The sequence below is a fragment of the Parasteatoda tepidariorum genome, chromosome 10, assembly GCF_982258835.1.
Source record: "Parasteatoda tepidariorum strain Cologne lab strain chromosome 10, Ptep-v5.0, whole genome shotgun sequence".
NCBI lineage: Eukaryota > Metazoa > Arthropoda > Arachnida > Araneae > Theridiidae > Parasteatoda > Parasteatoda tepidariorum.
The window spans coordinates 1,603,552-1,619,478 of NC_141764.1; the positions used below are offsets into that span (position 1 = coordinate 1,603,552).

The 15,927-nt window shown below is 35.7% G+C and overlaps 1 protein-coding gene across 1 annotated transcript in view; it reads left to right on the plus strand.

Annotated features, from left to right (window-relative positions):
- The first annotated feature begins 9,321 nt into the window (after nt 1-9,321).
- LOC122270190 (uncharacterized) overlaps nt 9,322-15,927 on the plus strand; it is a 143,285-nt gene continuing 136,679 nt past the window's right edge. The window contains exon 1 of the mRNA XM_071184066.2: nt 9,322-9,761. Coding sequence (XP_071040167.1) covers nt 9,609-9,761 — 153 coding nt within the window. The 5' untranslated portion in view covers nt 9,322-9,608. The remainder of the gene's footprint in view (nt 9,762-15,927) is intronic.

Consider the following 15,927-nt stretch of genomic DNA (forward strand, 5'->3'; position numbering starts at 1 on the left):
TGTCAAGTAGAAAATACAGATAGAACAATTCAGAGAAAGACATCACAAAGAATACATCCAGGGTTACGGCGGGATTCGAACCCGCTACCTCCACGCTTAACAGAGCGTTTGGACCGGCGATACCGCTCGGCCAGGGAGGCCCCGCAAAGGCACATAGTCATTGTGGTATAAACCAACTAATTGTACACCGTAATTGCCAGGTGCACAGAATAAAAATATAACACGGTTACAATAAAATACATAGAAAAACAATAAATCTAAGCTAAGTAAAAGACGCAGACGAGAAAGAATTCTATTTCAACAAATTTGATGTTGTTGTAGTTCATTTACGGCTCACTAGAGCTGCACAACGGGCTGTTGACGACGGTTTGGGAAACATCCCCGAGGATGATCCGAGAACATGCCATCACAATTTCGATCTTCTGTAGAGGGGATGGTACCTCCGCTTCGGTAGCCCGACGACTTGCAAGCGCAGTCGAGCACTTTACTGTAGAACAGTTTAACGAGGACTAATACCGCACACCCTCGGTTCCAACGCAGAATGATCAAAATGGTCACCCGCAGCCAGTGATGCGGTGATCCAACAAATTTGATGAGCGATACGTATTTAATTAATTTTATGTTAATTAACATACTAACTTGAGTGGGGAAATCCATTTTGTTAGTAAACGATCGCTGGCGTCCCATATGTGGGTATCAGTTGTCATCTTCTCGTGCTTGAAGTGCAAAAACCCTATTGTGTGCACTAACAGAATGCAATTTATATAGCAGTTCGTTACATATGAAAATTCTCCGATAAAAATAGAATTTTTGAAAACAAGATTTCACTGTCATGTTCTGTAGTAAAATAGTATTTAAGTTCGTTTTTACACTTAAACAGAGGCTGGTACTTTATTTACGTCATACTAGAGCTGCATAATGGGCTATTGGCGACAGCCTGGGAAATATCCCTGAGGACGATCCAAAGACATGCCATCGCAATTTTGATCCTCTGCAGAGGGGATGGCTCCCCTGTCTTGGTAACCTGACGACCAGCGCTCGAAGTCGAGCACTTTACGGTCGAACAGTTTAACGAGGACTAATACCACACACTCTCGGTTAAAATGGTCACCCATCCTTGATCAAAATGGTCACCCACCCGCTTACTGACCACAGCCAGTGATGCTTGACTTCGGTGTTCTACTGGGAACTGCGTCTTCACGATCGGGACTAGTTAAACAGAGAGAATGTAAAAGCCGCTTTGAATAAATAGCTAATTAATTAAAATAATATAAAATGATTTAATTATACAATATATTAATTCAAATAGTTGAGCTTATTTTTCTGCGAAGTAATGAACATGAGCTTCCAGTGTCACGTGACAAGGTTGCATTTCTCTGTCCACTTTTACAAGTCTTACTCGCTTTTTTGGATTTTCAATGTTAAAAATTCGAAGCGATTTGCTTTTCTAGAACCATTTGTCTTTTAGTCTAAAGCCGTCCCAATACATTCATTTACTATAAATTGACGTTCCGCAGTGGACTGATCGTTAAGACACGGTTCCCAGCAGATCACCGAAGTCAAGCATCACTGGCTGCGGTCAGTGTGCGGATGGGTGACCACTTGGATCAGTCTGCGTAGGGACCGAGGGTGTGCGGTATGGGTCCTCGTTAAACTGTGCTACCGTAAAGTGCTCGACTTCGCGCGCAGGTCGTCGGGCTACCGAAGCGGGGGTGCCATCCCCTCCGCAGAGGATCAAAATTGTGATGGCATGTCTTCGGATCATCCTCCGGGATGCTTCCCAGACCGTCGCCAATAGCCCATTGTGCAGCTCTAGTGCGACGTAAATTAACAACAACAACAACTATAAATTGACAACGAATTAAATATTTAAAGGAATAAAAAAAAAGTTGTTTGAGTTCATCACACGATGCTCGCGTGATAACACACATTGAAACGGCGGCGAATCGTCTGACAAAACCTATAATTTGTTATTTAGATTAATCTACAAAGCACCCCTTCCGCCTTTTCTAAAGTGTGTATGTTATGGGGCACTTGAAAGATCGAAGGTTGTTCTGTCCACTTATTCAAGTTCAGCAACTCGATAAAAACACTAAATGGCCAATTGATTTCTTGAATTAGTTTTTTATTCCGATGTTTTGTACTCTAATGGCGATATAATAATTCAGACAGGTCATAAATTATGACGCTTAAAGATAGAAAACAACCGATCATTTTCTGTCATCAGTATCTTCAACAAATAATCAGCACTATATTTATCAGATTTTCACAGCGCCGAAAAAAAGCTAGAAATTAGATCATTGAACTATTATGTTGTAATTGTAAAAGTCAAACTGTAGGTAGGTACTTCATTTACGTCGCACTAGAGCTGCACAATGGCCTATTTTTTTTCTTTTCATTTTATATACTACTAGGAGGCTTCGCCCCCTGCTCGCTGGCGCTCGCCAACCCGGTTCACCTCATTGGAAGGCTCTATCCTCTGAGCCACAGTGGCCTATTGGCGACAGTCTGGGAAACATCCCTGGTGTGATTCGAAGTAATGCACTTTTTATCTGCTACTGAGGGGATTACTCTCCCGCTTTGGTAGCCTCTCTAATTCGTGCTTTCCGATCATTCTTTAATATGGGTTTATCAGGAGTAATTCATATCAATATACGGAATTCATATGTATGCAGCCTCCCTAGCCGAGCGGTTCCACCAAACGTTCTTAAGCATGGAGGTAGCGGGCTCAAATTCCACCCTAATCATGGTCATATCATTGTGCTGTCCACCTCTGATTCTTGCCATCTTTTCTTCTATTTGAAAATGGTTAATAAGCCGTTCTTTCTATTGCGCTCAGAATCTTTTTTGCTTTAACATATAAACAAGTATTGTTGTTGTTAATTTACGTCGCACTAGAGCTGCACAATGGGCTATTGGCGACGGTCTGGGAAACATCCCGGAGGATGATCCGAAGACATGCCATCACAATTTTGATCCTCTGCAGAGGGGATGGCACCCCCACTTCGGTAGCCCGACGACCTGCGAGCGAAGTCGAGCATTTTATGGTAGCACAGTTTAACGAGGACCCATACCGCACTCCCTCGGTCCCTACACAGACTGATCCAAGTGGTCACCCACCCGCCCACTGACTGCAGCCAGTGATGCTTGACTTCGGTGATCTGCTGGGAACCGTGTCTTAACGATCAGTCCATTGCGGGACAGATAAACAAATAAGATAATTTTTCGTGGATAAGGTAAGTAGGTATTAACGCTGCCCAATGATGACGATTGCCTGGGAAACTTCCCGTAGGATTTTCCGAAGGCATGCCATCGCAATTTTGATCCTCTGCAGAGGGGATGGCTCCCCAGCTTTCGTAGCCCAACGGTCTTCATGCGAAGTCGAGCATTTCACTGTAAAACAGTTTAGCGAGGACCGATACCGCGCACCCTTGGTCTCTCTGCAGGCTGATCAAAGTAGTCAACCACCCGCTTACTCTCTGAAGCCAGTGATGCTTGACTTCGGTGTTTCATTGGGTCTTTACTATCAGTCCACTGCTGGACTTTTCGTGTCCCGCACTTTTCGTGTCCGTCTAAATAATTCGTGAGAATTATTTAGACAATTACTTATAACTATGAAACTAAGCTCCGTCCCGCAGTGGACTGATCGTTAAGACACGGTTCCCAGCAGATCACCGAAGTCAAGCATCACTGGCTGCAGTCAGTGTGCGGGTGGGTGACCACTTGGATCAGTCTGTGTAGGGACCGAGGGTGTGCGGTATGGGTCCTCGTTAAACTGTGCTAGCATAAAGTGCTCGACTTCGCGCGCAGGTCGTCGGGCTACCGAAGCGGGGGTGACATCCCCTCCGCAGAGAATCAAAATTGTGATGGCATGTCTTCGGATCATCCTCCGGGATGTTTCCCAGACCGTCGCCAATAGCCCATTGTGCAGCTCTAGTGCGACGTAAACTAACAACAGCAACAACAGCAGCAGCTGGACTTTTCGTGAATAAATAATAATAAGTTGTATTGTGGCACGACCCACCCTATTTGTTTAGGGTATCTTCTGACCCGTCGCCGCGGCAAACCCACTTTGGAGAGGGGCACAGGCTCAGCCCATGCCGGTCGGGGAACCCGAATAAATAATAATAAAAAAATTATGAAGGTATGCTGCAAAACATGGTGTCTCATGAGGAACGAAATGCTTAGATTCAAAATAAAATTCTTCTTTTTTAATGCAATACTGAAATTTTTGCTTAATTTTACAGTAGACAGGTTGCAATTATTCATAGAACAGTGCATTTTTTGTAAATACTCTCCTCAGTTCCGCTCGCCCATTCGATTTCTTTCAATAAAACGGTGTGACATACGCGAATTTCAGTAGCACACCGTCTTTCGTCGAAGAGTGGGTGATCGCATTGACTTGCTGACGAAAAGTTTATTTCAGAAATAAATAAAATATATATTTAAATTTAATTTAAAGAACGCTTTCAAATTAAAGCAGACACGGGTGCCTGAGTGATAACCTCGAACTCTCTGAGTGTTTATTCAGTCCTTATTATTACGTTATTAAAATTACATACATTTGCAGGCTTGAGTGCTCAGTTTAGGCTTTTTATTTTGTATGTTTTATAACCGTCGTTGAACATCCGACCCAATTTTTGGGTTTACGGCAGTTAATACTCAACTCAGTAGCCTTGTCATTTTGAACCCAATCTTGAAGACAAGTGCACTACTGGATCAGTACCCCCAGAGGTATGGTTTGTTATGGGAACATGGAGGACTTTGTAATTCGACAAATGTAACGTGCAGCATCAGCCACCATTTACTACACGGGGAGTATTCGGCAGACGGGGTTAGAACCCACAACCTTTTGGACATGGGACCAGTGCCCTACCAACCAGGCTATCCCGGTCCTTTAATTTAGGCGTATAAACTTCGGAGGTCGTGGGATTCGAACCAGCCCCCTCCTTGGGCACTCGGCCATGGAGGCCCCTTATTCAGTCAGTCTTAATTGCCTTACTGATATTCCATACATTTGCAGACTTGTGGGCTCAGGCATATAAACCTTTGTCAAGATGAAGAAAATATAGAACAATTCAGAGAAGAACATCATGAATAAGGCGGGATTCGAACTTGCCACCTCCACGATTCCCACAGCGTTTAGTGGGCGATGCAGGGAGGTCCCCAGACCGTTGTTCTAGGCTTTGAATCGTTAGCTCAAGCAATTTTCCCAAAGTTTCAAGTGCTATGGTTGCTTCGATGTGAGTAAAGATTTTCTATCACGAATATGAGGAAGAATTCTTTCAGAAATAGATTTCATAGCTGAGCATCAGTTTTAAGAACTGAGAGACTTGGTGTAATAAAAGAAGCTCTTAAAAACTATTTTTATAATGAATATAGAAGCCTGTATGTATGTGTAGCAATAAATAAATAAATGATAGCAAACCCATATCGATCGAATAGTTTCTGAGAAATCGAATTTTAAAAAAGTCAGGCATTTAAAATTTGATTTCTCATGAACTATTTAAGGTTCCCTTCAAATAAATTCTGCCCTTTTTTCGAATTCGTTAAAATTATGCAAAACTTTGCAAACCTTGCAAATCAATTTTTTTTACATTTATTAGATAATAAAAAAATAAGGGCCGGGATAGCCTGGTTGGTAGGGTACTGGACCCATGTCCAAGAGGTCGTGGGTTCGATCTCCGCCGGTCGAAGACTCCCTTGTAGTAAATGGAGACTGATGCACGTTAAATCTGTCGAGTCACAAGGTCCTCTATGTTCCCATAACAAATTGTGGTGTAATCATCGTACTTGATTCGAGAAGTTCATGCTCTGGCGAACCTGAAAATTTCAACATACGCTCAATGCATTTTTCGTAATCTCCTTGAACTGAACTGAGGTTCAAGAAATAAAATGTGATCATCGTAAAACTTCGTTACCATCGAAACCATCGTGATACTTTGGTCTTTTCTTTACTCTTTCTTTTCTCTTTTCGCAATCTGCTTTGCGTTTTGCTTCAGTTATTACTTGCTCGATTATTTTTGTATGTTTTTAATTTTGTTGTTAAGTTTTCATTAAAGTTATGTTTAAATTTAGCATTTCTCCTTTTTGTAATCTTTGGCGACAGACTTAACTAAACATGCAGACTTATAATAAACGCAACCGATTTCTCGCCAAAAAATCCTACCTCTGGCGGTACTGGATCCAGGAGTTTCCTTGTCTTCTGGATTGGGTTCAAAATGACAAGGCTACGGGGTTGAACATTAGTAGTCGTAAATCCAAAATCGGGTCGGCAGTTCAACGACGGTTATAAAATAAAATAAAATAATAAGGAATGCTGAATAATTATTAAAAATTATTTTCTTGAGGGGAATTATCTACAGATAAACTAATTTCAGAATTGTATGAGTTGTAGTTGTTGTAGTTCTAGTTCATTTACACTAGAGCTGCACAATGAGCTATTGGCGACGGTCTGGGAAGCATCCCTGAGGATGATCCGAAGACATGCCATCGCAATTTTGATCCTCTGCTGAGGGGATGGCACCCCCGCGTCGGTAGCCCGACAACCTGCACGCGAATCAGAATTGTATGAAATTTCTTTTTTATTCAATTAAACAAGGACATGGCGAAATATGCAAAAAGTAAAATTAACCCTTGAGGGGTTTAAATTTCCGACCTCTCTTCTCTCCAAGCCCCTATTTCATATGGTTCTTTTTTGGGGGGAGGGGGTCAGAATTCAAGATCCGTCGAAGAAAATAAGGTATGTTTATTCAGTGGAAGTATGTTATTGTACCTGACTTAAACTATAGTAAGCACTAACTAATTAGCTTATTTTAGGCCACCCTCTGAATACTAGTACTTGAATATCCGATCTTTAAGTCAAAAGTTATTCAGGGTATTTTTCATTTATTTATATGCACACGAAATATAAACTACCGTTTTATCTAATGAATAGAAAATTGTAAAAGCTTTATGATTTATGTATATGATAAAAATACAATTTTCTCATAATAGATCATTCATATCGCTTCAATAAATTAAATTAAACATTCTGACACAGTTTTTCATCGTTGTCAGTGCATTTGTATTGGCCGGAAAACCAATGGTAGGATCAGGCTAACCGTGGGAGAGTTTCGTGGTTTTCATCTCCGTGTAACGCAAATGCGGTTTAAGTCCTTCAAAAAAACCTCCATGAAGGCAAACTTCTCCCAATACTTGATCCAGGAATTTTCTTGTCTTCAGGATTGAGTTCCAAAATGACAAAGATACGGAGTTGAATATTGGTAGCTGTAAATTCGAGATTGGTTCGGCTGTTCAACGATGATTATAAAAATAGCCCATTGTGCAGCCCTAGTGTGAAAATACTAGTACTAACACCAGAACTGTATGCTTTCATTTAGCAACGAAATGGACAACATATTGTTTTTCTTTGAAATTATTTTTTTATCCCTGTTTTAATGGCTTATAACATTCTTACTCTACTCTGCGATTATTACGTTTTAGATTATTCTCTAAATTAAGAGTATATAACTGAAAGAGTTATTATTCTACGATACCTTATTAAGGTATATTTTCAGAAAAATCTATTTAACTCAGTATTATTGACCAAATTAAAATAATATATAATGAGAAATCAAGAACTTAGCTATCAGCTTCAAGCACTATGTGATGCTTGCTCAAATTAGTCTCTTTAGTGAGGGAAAATATTGAATTATGATTGTCAATTCACCTTTAATTACAAATTTTATTTAAAAAACTAGAAATCTCGTGAATCCCATTTCCATCTCTAAACATTTCCCTTCATATAATCCCAAAGGGAAATGTTTAGACATGGAAACCAAAAACAGTTAAGAAGTATCACTGGCTGCGGTCAGTAAGTGGGTGGGTGACCACGTATGGACCGAGGGTGTGCGGTATGGGTTCTCGTTAAACTATTCTACCGCAAAGTGCACGTAGGTGGTCAGGATACCAAAGCAGAGGAGCCATCCCCTTTGTAGAGGATCAGAATTGCTATGGCATGTCTTCGGATCATCCTCAGAGATGTTTCCCAGACCGTCGCCAATAGCCCATTATGCAGTTTTAGTGCGATGTAAATAATCTATCTATATAACTTCCAAATCTTTCTATTTCGTTACCTTTAACATATTAACAAAATCTGCTTACATAAAATTATAATAATTGCATATTTTGTACGCAAAACTAAATTTTTATTGACTTTTATGAAAAAAAGTGAGATAAAGAAGCTACCATGGAGGTTGGTGAACGGAACAGTACAAAATAATAATATTATAGTTTAATTGTAATACAATGTGTACTATGTTTAACGTAATGTTAACAATAAAATAAATTCAATAATCTATGATTTGCAATGCAAATTGGAGTTGTTCAAAACGTTGTTCAATACAAAGTGATTCGAATCAATAAAATCAGTTTACTTTTGTGTGATTCGAGTCATGCGATTCAGATCTCAATTCGAATAAAGAGATTCCGATCAATAATTCAAATCATGTAGATCAAATCAATGATTCAAATCATGTGGTTGAGATCAGTGACTCGAATCAAGTGATTCGGATCAGTGATAGAAATCAAGTGATCTCATTTTGAATTTTTGTGACTTGGATCACTGATTCGAATAACATGACATAAACGACTTAATTTCAAATCACGTGATTCACATTAAATGCTTCAAAAAACTTACAAAAAATTCGAAAAACTTCACTTACTTATCACTATTTTTTTTAAAACTAATATCGACAGAAATAACTAATATCTATAGAAATAAACTGTCGATAGAAACATGGATTAACTAATATCTGACTAATGAATTATTTTAAGTAAATAAATCTACTTATTATATTGTATATTTTGCTATATGGAAATTTAACAACGGTAAAGAAATGTCTTTTTATCTGGATTTCTTTAATTGGAATAATGAATGTGTAATAATATCTTAGGTTTTACAAGACATTTTTAACTGACATCACTGTGAGACAAAACTAACTGAAATTTCGATAGAAACAACTCATTTCTATCACCGAATCAATTCAATCACGAATAGAACCCAACTCCAATACAAATATAAAAAACAAAGACAATTTTGAATTTATAAATACGCGTACATAATATTAAAAAAAAAATGATTTGAAACTGAAATCATCGATTTAGCGATATGAAATCATCAACCCATTTCTATGCAGAAATAATTAAAATTTGTTATTCAGAAATTATTGTAAAAAAGTATCTACAAAATAATTGATTTTCGATTGAGTATCGCAATATAAAAGAGTGCCGCAGAGAACGCCAAATGGCGATATAAACCTGTTTTGGCGAACAACTGCCGCGAAGTTTTGGAGGAGTGATCGGAGATGATTTTCATCTTCTTCATCTCGCAGACCATGTGGTTATTTTGACAGGGGAAAGGGTTCTTCGAAAAAGCGATGTGTTTAATATCGGCTTTTTCAATTTCTTCTATTTAATGATTTCTTCGAAATTAAATAAAAGTGAACAATTATCGTTATGAATGAGCGGAATTAAAAAAGGGTTTCGTGAACTTGGATTAAATTAATTTGGATACATACATTCGAGGAATATTTATTTTGTTTTACCTGGATTATGTGAGGATAAAAATGACCAGTCCATGTGCGGTGACAGTTATAATCCTTTTAGGGATAGTGTACTCTAGATATATTGATTGCACTAGTACGCACAATTTACACAGTCTTTTGAGGCACCCACATTATGCGGAGGGACACCAACATGCGCTCCAACATCATTTGCAAGTAAGATTTATGTCGTACTATTGTTTCAAAAATTATTTAACAATGTTCTTTTAAGCAGTATATATTAGTTGGAGGTTATCTATTTAATTATTTTTAAAAAAATTTTAAATCTATTTTTTAGTTGCATATTAAAATGTATTTTTTTAATATATTTTTTGTTTTATTAAGATTTATATAAACATTATATAACTTATTTTAAAAATTTAAATCACTGATGTATGTACAAAATATATAAATAACTAAAAATGGAAATAACTGCTTTATGGGTGTACAATACGAAAATTATTTAATATATACATAAATACCATAAGGAGATTTTAATGTTTCATAATTTTTGTATTTTGAATATTTTGTTGGAATTAAATACAAATCAGCCATTCATATACTAAGTATATGCAAATTATTAAAAACTAAAATCGTCGATTTGTTCATACAAAAGTTTAAAGTTATTCAATATAAGGGTTTATGTGCTAAAATTATTAAAACTATAGAAATTAAAACCACAAATTTATTTATACAAATGCTTAAAACTAAATTATTAAACTAAAAATCGATGCATTGCAATTAAAACCACCAATTTATTTATATAAATGCTTAAATCTAAATTATTAAACTAAAAAATACCCTATTTTAATTTCTAAAGGAATACAAAATTTTATTATCATTAATTTCTTTAATGAGTAATAAAAATAACAAAATGAATGATATTTTTTCGAAATTTAATCAAGCCATAAAAGTATTACAAAAGGTGTTGCTAACTTCAAAATCCAAAGTTAGTAAAATCGTGCTCATTTATATTCTGATGTTGAAAACAAAGTAAAATTTAAAATGTTCCATTACGTCAATTCAATTTCTTTTAAACAAATATAGCAGGAGATAGAAATGGAAAAGTGGTTTGACAAAATGTATTTTCACATTTAACACAGCTTCGTTCGAAACAAATCCACTTCAATTACAGCTTGCTTTTCAGTAGCCAAATGTGAGCTTCAAAATTTAATTCTATATTTAGTTAATACGATTAAAATCCGTATGACACGTGAAGAATAAAGGCGTTTAGTTTTTGTCTGACATTTGGTTCAATTTTAACATTTAAAAAAATATATAAATTTTTTTCGTTCGCAAAGTAAATATTAATGCAAAAACATTTTTGATTTAGCCAAAGTTTGTCTGAGTTTTTAATTGCAATTATTAAGAAAGGTAGGAAATTCGACCTAAATAATTTTCTTGGCCAGTTTTATGGCATTTAAATATCTTACTGAATTTAAGGAATTTTATTTCTTAACTGAAATATGAAAATATATATTATTAAACTATCCTGCAATATGCAACAATTGCAGAACAGCAAAAATTTATAATTTTTTATGTATTAATAAAAATTAAATTATCCAACGTGTCGAAAATCATCAATTTCGACGCAAATTTCGTTTTTTTTTTATTGTCTATATAAGAACTTTTGTTCATTACCTTCCTAAATCTGTTTTGTTCTCCGATCTTCAGACTTGAAGTTAAAGCAGTTTTTTTTTGTTTGCTGACAAAATGAAACAGAATTGCAGTTACATACTTGAAATGCATTTTTAGAAAAAATTTTGATTTTGAGAAAAACTAGTTTACGTTAACACACATTACAAGAAAGTTAAATATTGAATTCGTTGAAACTTTGTACGCAGATTTTATATAATGTTAGCTCTATTTTGAATTGTGAATTTAATAATTTTATTACTCTTTAAGAAAGAAGTTCAAACTTTTTATTTTATTTAAAGAAGGTCAATACTGAACAATATAATTAGTTCTAATTCATTATGTTTTTGAAATTTTTTAAAGATTTTAAAGATTTCTACTTCGAAAATATTTTGATATTGAAAAAAAAAATACTTTGATATTGACGCATTACAAATTGTTGTAGAGTCATTGGCGTGACAAGAAAAATTTGTAAGTTTTATGATCGAATTTGCAATTAATTTGATTAAAATATTTTAAACGTTTAAAGGTTAAAGCTTATTTTAGATATATAATGTTAAAAACCTGCTTGCCAAAAATAAAATTCAAGTTTTAATGAAGGCAATTTTCAAAGTTGTTACTCATTTTTACGTCAAATTGTTTCTTAGTTTTGTTTCCAAATGAGTACTTTACGGATTTGTAAAAATCTTGTTAGAGAAAAGTAAAATGCACAAATGATAATATTTTTTTACGATTTCTAAGCGTAAGTTTTGAAGAAAAAAAAGTACCTAACTTTGAAAGGCAGATTCATTGAACTTTTTATTTGTCGCAAATTTTTTGTGTTCCTCAAATTTATCAACTTCGTCTTTTTTTAATCAATATTACTTCATTGAAATTCTAGATTTCCAAACTCTGTTTAGCTAAAACTTTTGAATATTAGTTTCAGTCATTATTTTCATATTTTATTACGTATATGATGATACCAAAGGTTTTTAAAATCCAAATTATTTATGAATTTTTAAAACGTAAATTTTTTAAATACGAATTAAGAGTTGAAAGAGATCTCAGTTTGAAATAAGTATAATAAGCTTTGGGCTTATATACTTATATTAATAGGCTTAGTTTGATATAAGTATTGTTAATTCGCCCTTTTTTTGTTATAATTTTGTATTCTTTCATCAAAATAATTTTTAAACCCTTTATTTTACCCATTTTTATTAAACTGAAAACTATTATAATACTTAAACTATCATTATACTTTAACCGTAGTGATATTAAATTTTAAAATAATCATTTTAAATATTTTTTTATTTATTTTCTATTTATTCTAATTTTTAATAATATTTCACATACTAAGGCCTCCTATTTTTATAATGCGTGATTACAGAGGAAAGATATAATCTGTAAAGCTGTACAGTTTTTATTTTATAACCGTCGTTGAACATCCGTTGAAAGCCTACTATTGTTCAACTTGTAATTTTGAACCCAATCCAGAAGACAAGAGAACTTCTAGATCAAGTATTCGGAGAAATGTAAATTTTTTGATGAAACTAACCCGCATTTGCGTTGCATGGAAAGTAATACCACGAAAACTTATCTCGGTTAGCCTGGCAGCAAAGGGAATCTAACCCATGATTTATCTACCACTGAGGATATAAGTCAGCACTGTGGTCAGTGCTAGTAGGGTGAGGAATTCATGTCGACCAGTCATCGCTGGGGTTCACCTCATTGGTGACTTGAGACCCCTTTTTCTTTTTACGAAGAGTAAAGTATCTTGTAGTTTTGGATCCTATTCAGAAGGCGCTTTCGAATATCGTGATAAATATTTTTGAATCACATTTACCCTACATGGAATATATAACCTATCATCTCAGTCTAATTTAACTTTTAAGATTAGTTTGTCATTCTGGGATTGAAAAATTTACGAATCAACGGATATTTCTTGCTTCTACGATTCGAAACCTGCTGTTTTGTGTTAAGTTCTTCGGTGACATCTCTCACTCAGCTGTTGAAAAGGTTGGGATCGTGAGTTCGATCCCTGACAGCCGATTCACCAACAGGCGTGTGTATGCAGCAAGGCTGTAAGTTGGCTGTGGTGATCAAGTTTAGAGAATAGTGATCAAACTAAACCATTGTCCACGTCGTCAGAAAAAGGTCAAAAAAGCGTGGTAGTCCTGTCATAAGACCCTAAAAAACTGTGGTGCGTGATCAGGATTAGGTTATATGATGAGCATACGAAGTCCTTTCTCAATTTCATAATCTCGGGTCAAGGTTTCATGTCTCACAGTGGACTGATCGTTAAGACACGGTTCCCAGCACATCACGGAAGTCAAACATCACTGGCTGCGGTCAGTGTGACTACTTGGATCAGTCTGCGTAGGGACAGAGGGTCCTCGTTAAACTGTGCTACCGTAAAGTGCTCGACTTCGCGCGCAGGTCGTCGGGCTACCGAAGCGGGGGTGCCATCTCCTCCGCAGAGGATCAAAATTGTGATGGCATGTCTTCGGATCATCCTCAGTGATGTTTCCCAGACCGTCGCCAATAGCCCATTGTGCAGCTCTAGTGCGACGTAATTTAACAACAACAACAGGCTGTTGGGCTACCAGTACGGGGAACCATACCCCATGCAAAAGGTTTGATGGTTTGTCTTCGGATCTTCCTAAGGGATGTTTCCCATACCATCAGCCCATTGTGCAGTTCTAGTGTGACGTGAATAAAGCACTATTCTTATTTCAAGTTTTATTTTTTGTATTTTCCAACTAGTGTTCAATATTTGAACCAAGCGGATTTTCTGTTATCAATATTCAAATATATAGTTTTTCCTTAATTTGGGCTTAAGCCAGAAAACAAGAGAACTCTAAAATCACGTATTGGAAAAACCTGCTTTTGCGGGTAATTTAGAACAAAAACAACACGCGTATTTTCAGAAGAAAGTACGAAAAGTTATCTAATTTATGTTATAATTGAAGCATTGTATTAACCGGAAGAGAATGTATAGCTCGTTCACCAGCAGGAGTTGGCATCACGTGGTATGCAACGATACTATTTCGCTATATTTGGGAGAAGGTTGCGGCGATTGTATGGCAAAAATATTTATCTCGCAAACTTTATTGGCATTTTTTTAACATTAAATATTTCATAAGTTTGATGATATTTCGCACCATTTTTTTATGACATGTCTCTCTTTTGAGTGAATAATTTGTCCTTTTTGAGACATTTTGCTGGGAAAACAGCAGTTTTTAAATTTAAAATATATTTAATGAGCTAGAGGAACGAAAGGTATAATAGAAGATGATAAAGCGAAGTAAGTGACTGAAAAATAAGTCACTGTGTGTGTTTGGTGCGCATTAAAGGTTGTCTCAATTTTAAGCGTGGAGATGTTTCTCTTCTTAATCCAGCGCTGAAATGAGCGTCCGAAGAGGTGGAGCCAAGTGCCAACTCCTGGAGAACGAACTATACTATTTCTTCAAACAGGGAGGGAAAAATTCTAAATATGCGCTTTTAATCCTCTTTATTTAATTAATTTTCACGAATTAACTGATATTTACTCTATTCTGCAGTTTCTATCAAAACATGCGTAATTCAAGGAATTAAAAATATGGTATTGCAGATTCTTTGTTTTATTACTCATTTTCGTGTTTGTAACTCTTGTGATCGAAATTTAGACAGAACGCGCAGTCTGAAACTTTGTACTCTTGATACTAACAGAATTTCTTATTTTTAGCAGATCAAAATATTGGCCACTTTTCGACTGATACAAACCTCCATAAGAACTAAATGACGAATTAAAAATTTTACAAACTACGTTCGTAAAGCATAGAGAAACATAAAAGAACAAAATGAAAGAAACATCTGTCTATATTATATAAAACGCTAATACGTACGTATGTATGTATGTATGTATCAATAAAACCGATGATATTTCTTTTCTCGCGCTGGCAACAGTTTTCTTTTTTAATTGATTGGATTCGGCGCGCAAGAGCACGTAGTGAGCAACCAGATAACAATAACCAGAGTGAGCATTATCAGGTTGTTCAATTCAGATTCATGCACTAAAAACATGACAATATTTAATTTAAACTCAATTAGGAATTAATTAATTGAAGTGAGAATGCTTTAAAAGGCCGCTGCTGAATTGATATTTTTCTACTGGGAGCTACCTAAACGTCTAAAAAACGTTTAAGTGTTTGTATTGAATTTTTTTTATATTTCGCGTTTATTTATGCATTGAATTTTCACGCTTTAAAATGCAGAATATTAGTGAAGCAATATTTGATAAATTTATTTTGCTAATATGTTTCTTATTTAGCTAATGTTTTGATTTTTTCACCATGTACAATCTAAATAGCTAATATACTTTTTTTAAAAGCCAATAAGAACATTGGTAGAATTCTTCTACATAAGTACAATACTGTGTCTTTGATGATAAAATTCTGTGTCTTTGATGATAATATATTATGTCTTTGTGCTAGAACATTGTGTTCATTGGCGAGCGAGCGCAGCGAGCCTTGGTTCACGGCGTGAACCACATAGGATTGCGTAGCAATCCTCGGGGGTTGGCTAGCATTAGCGAGCAGGGGGCGGAGCCTCCTAGTAAAAGCACAAAAGAACTAGATAGTTTTATTATTTCTTTTGACCTACAACATACATATACAGGGTGATTCTAAAAAGATGGGCGAAATTTTAGGAAGTGATAGTACACACCCAAGCAAACAATTTGTATCAAAGA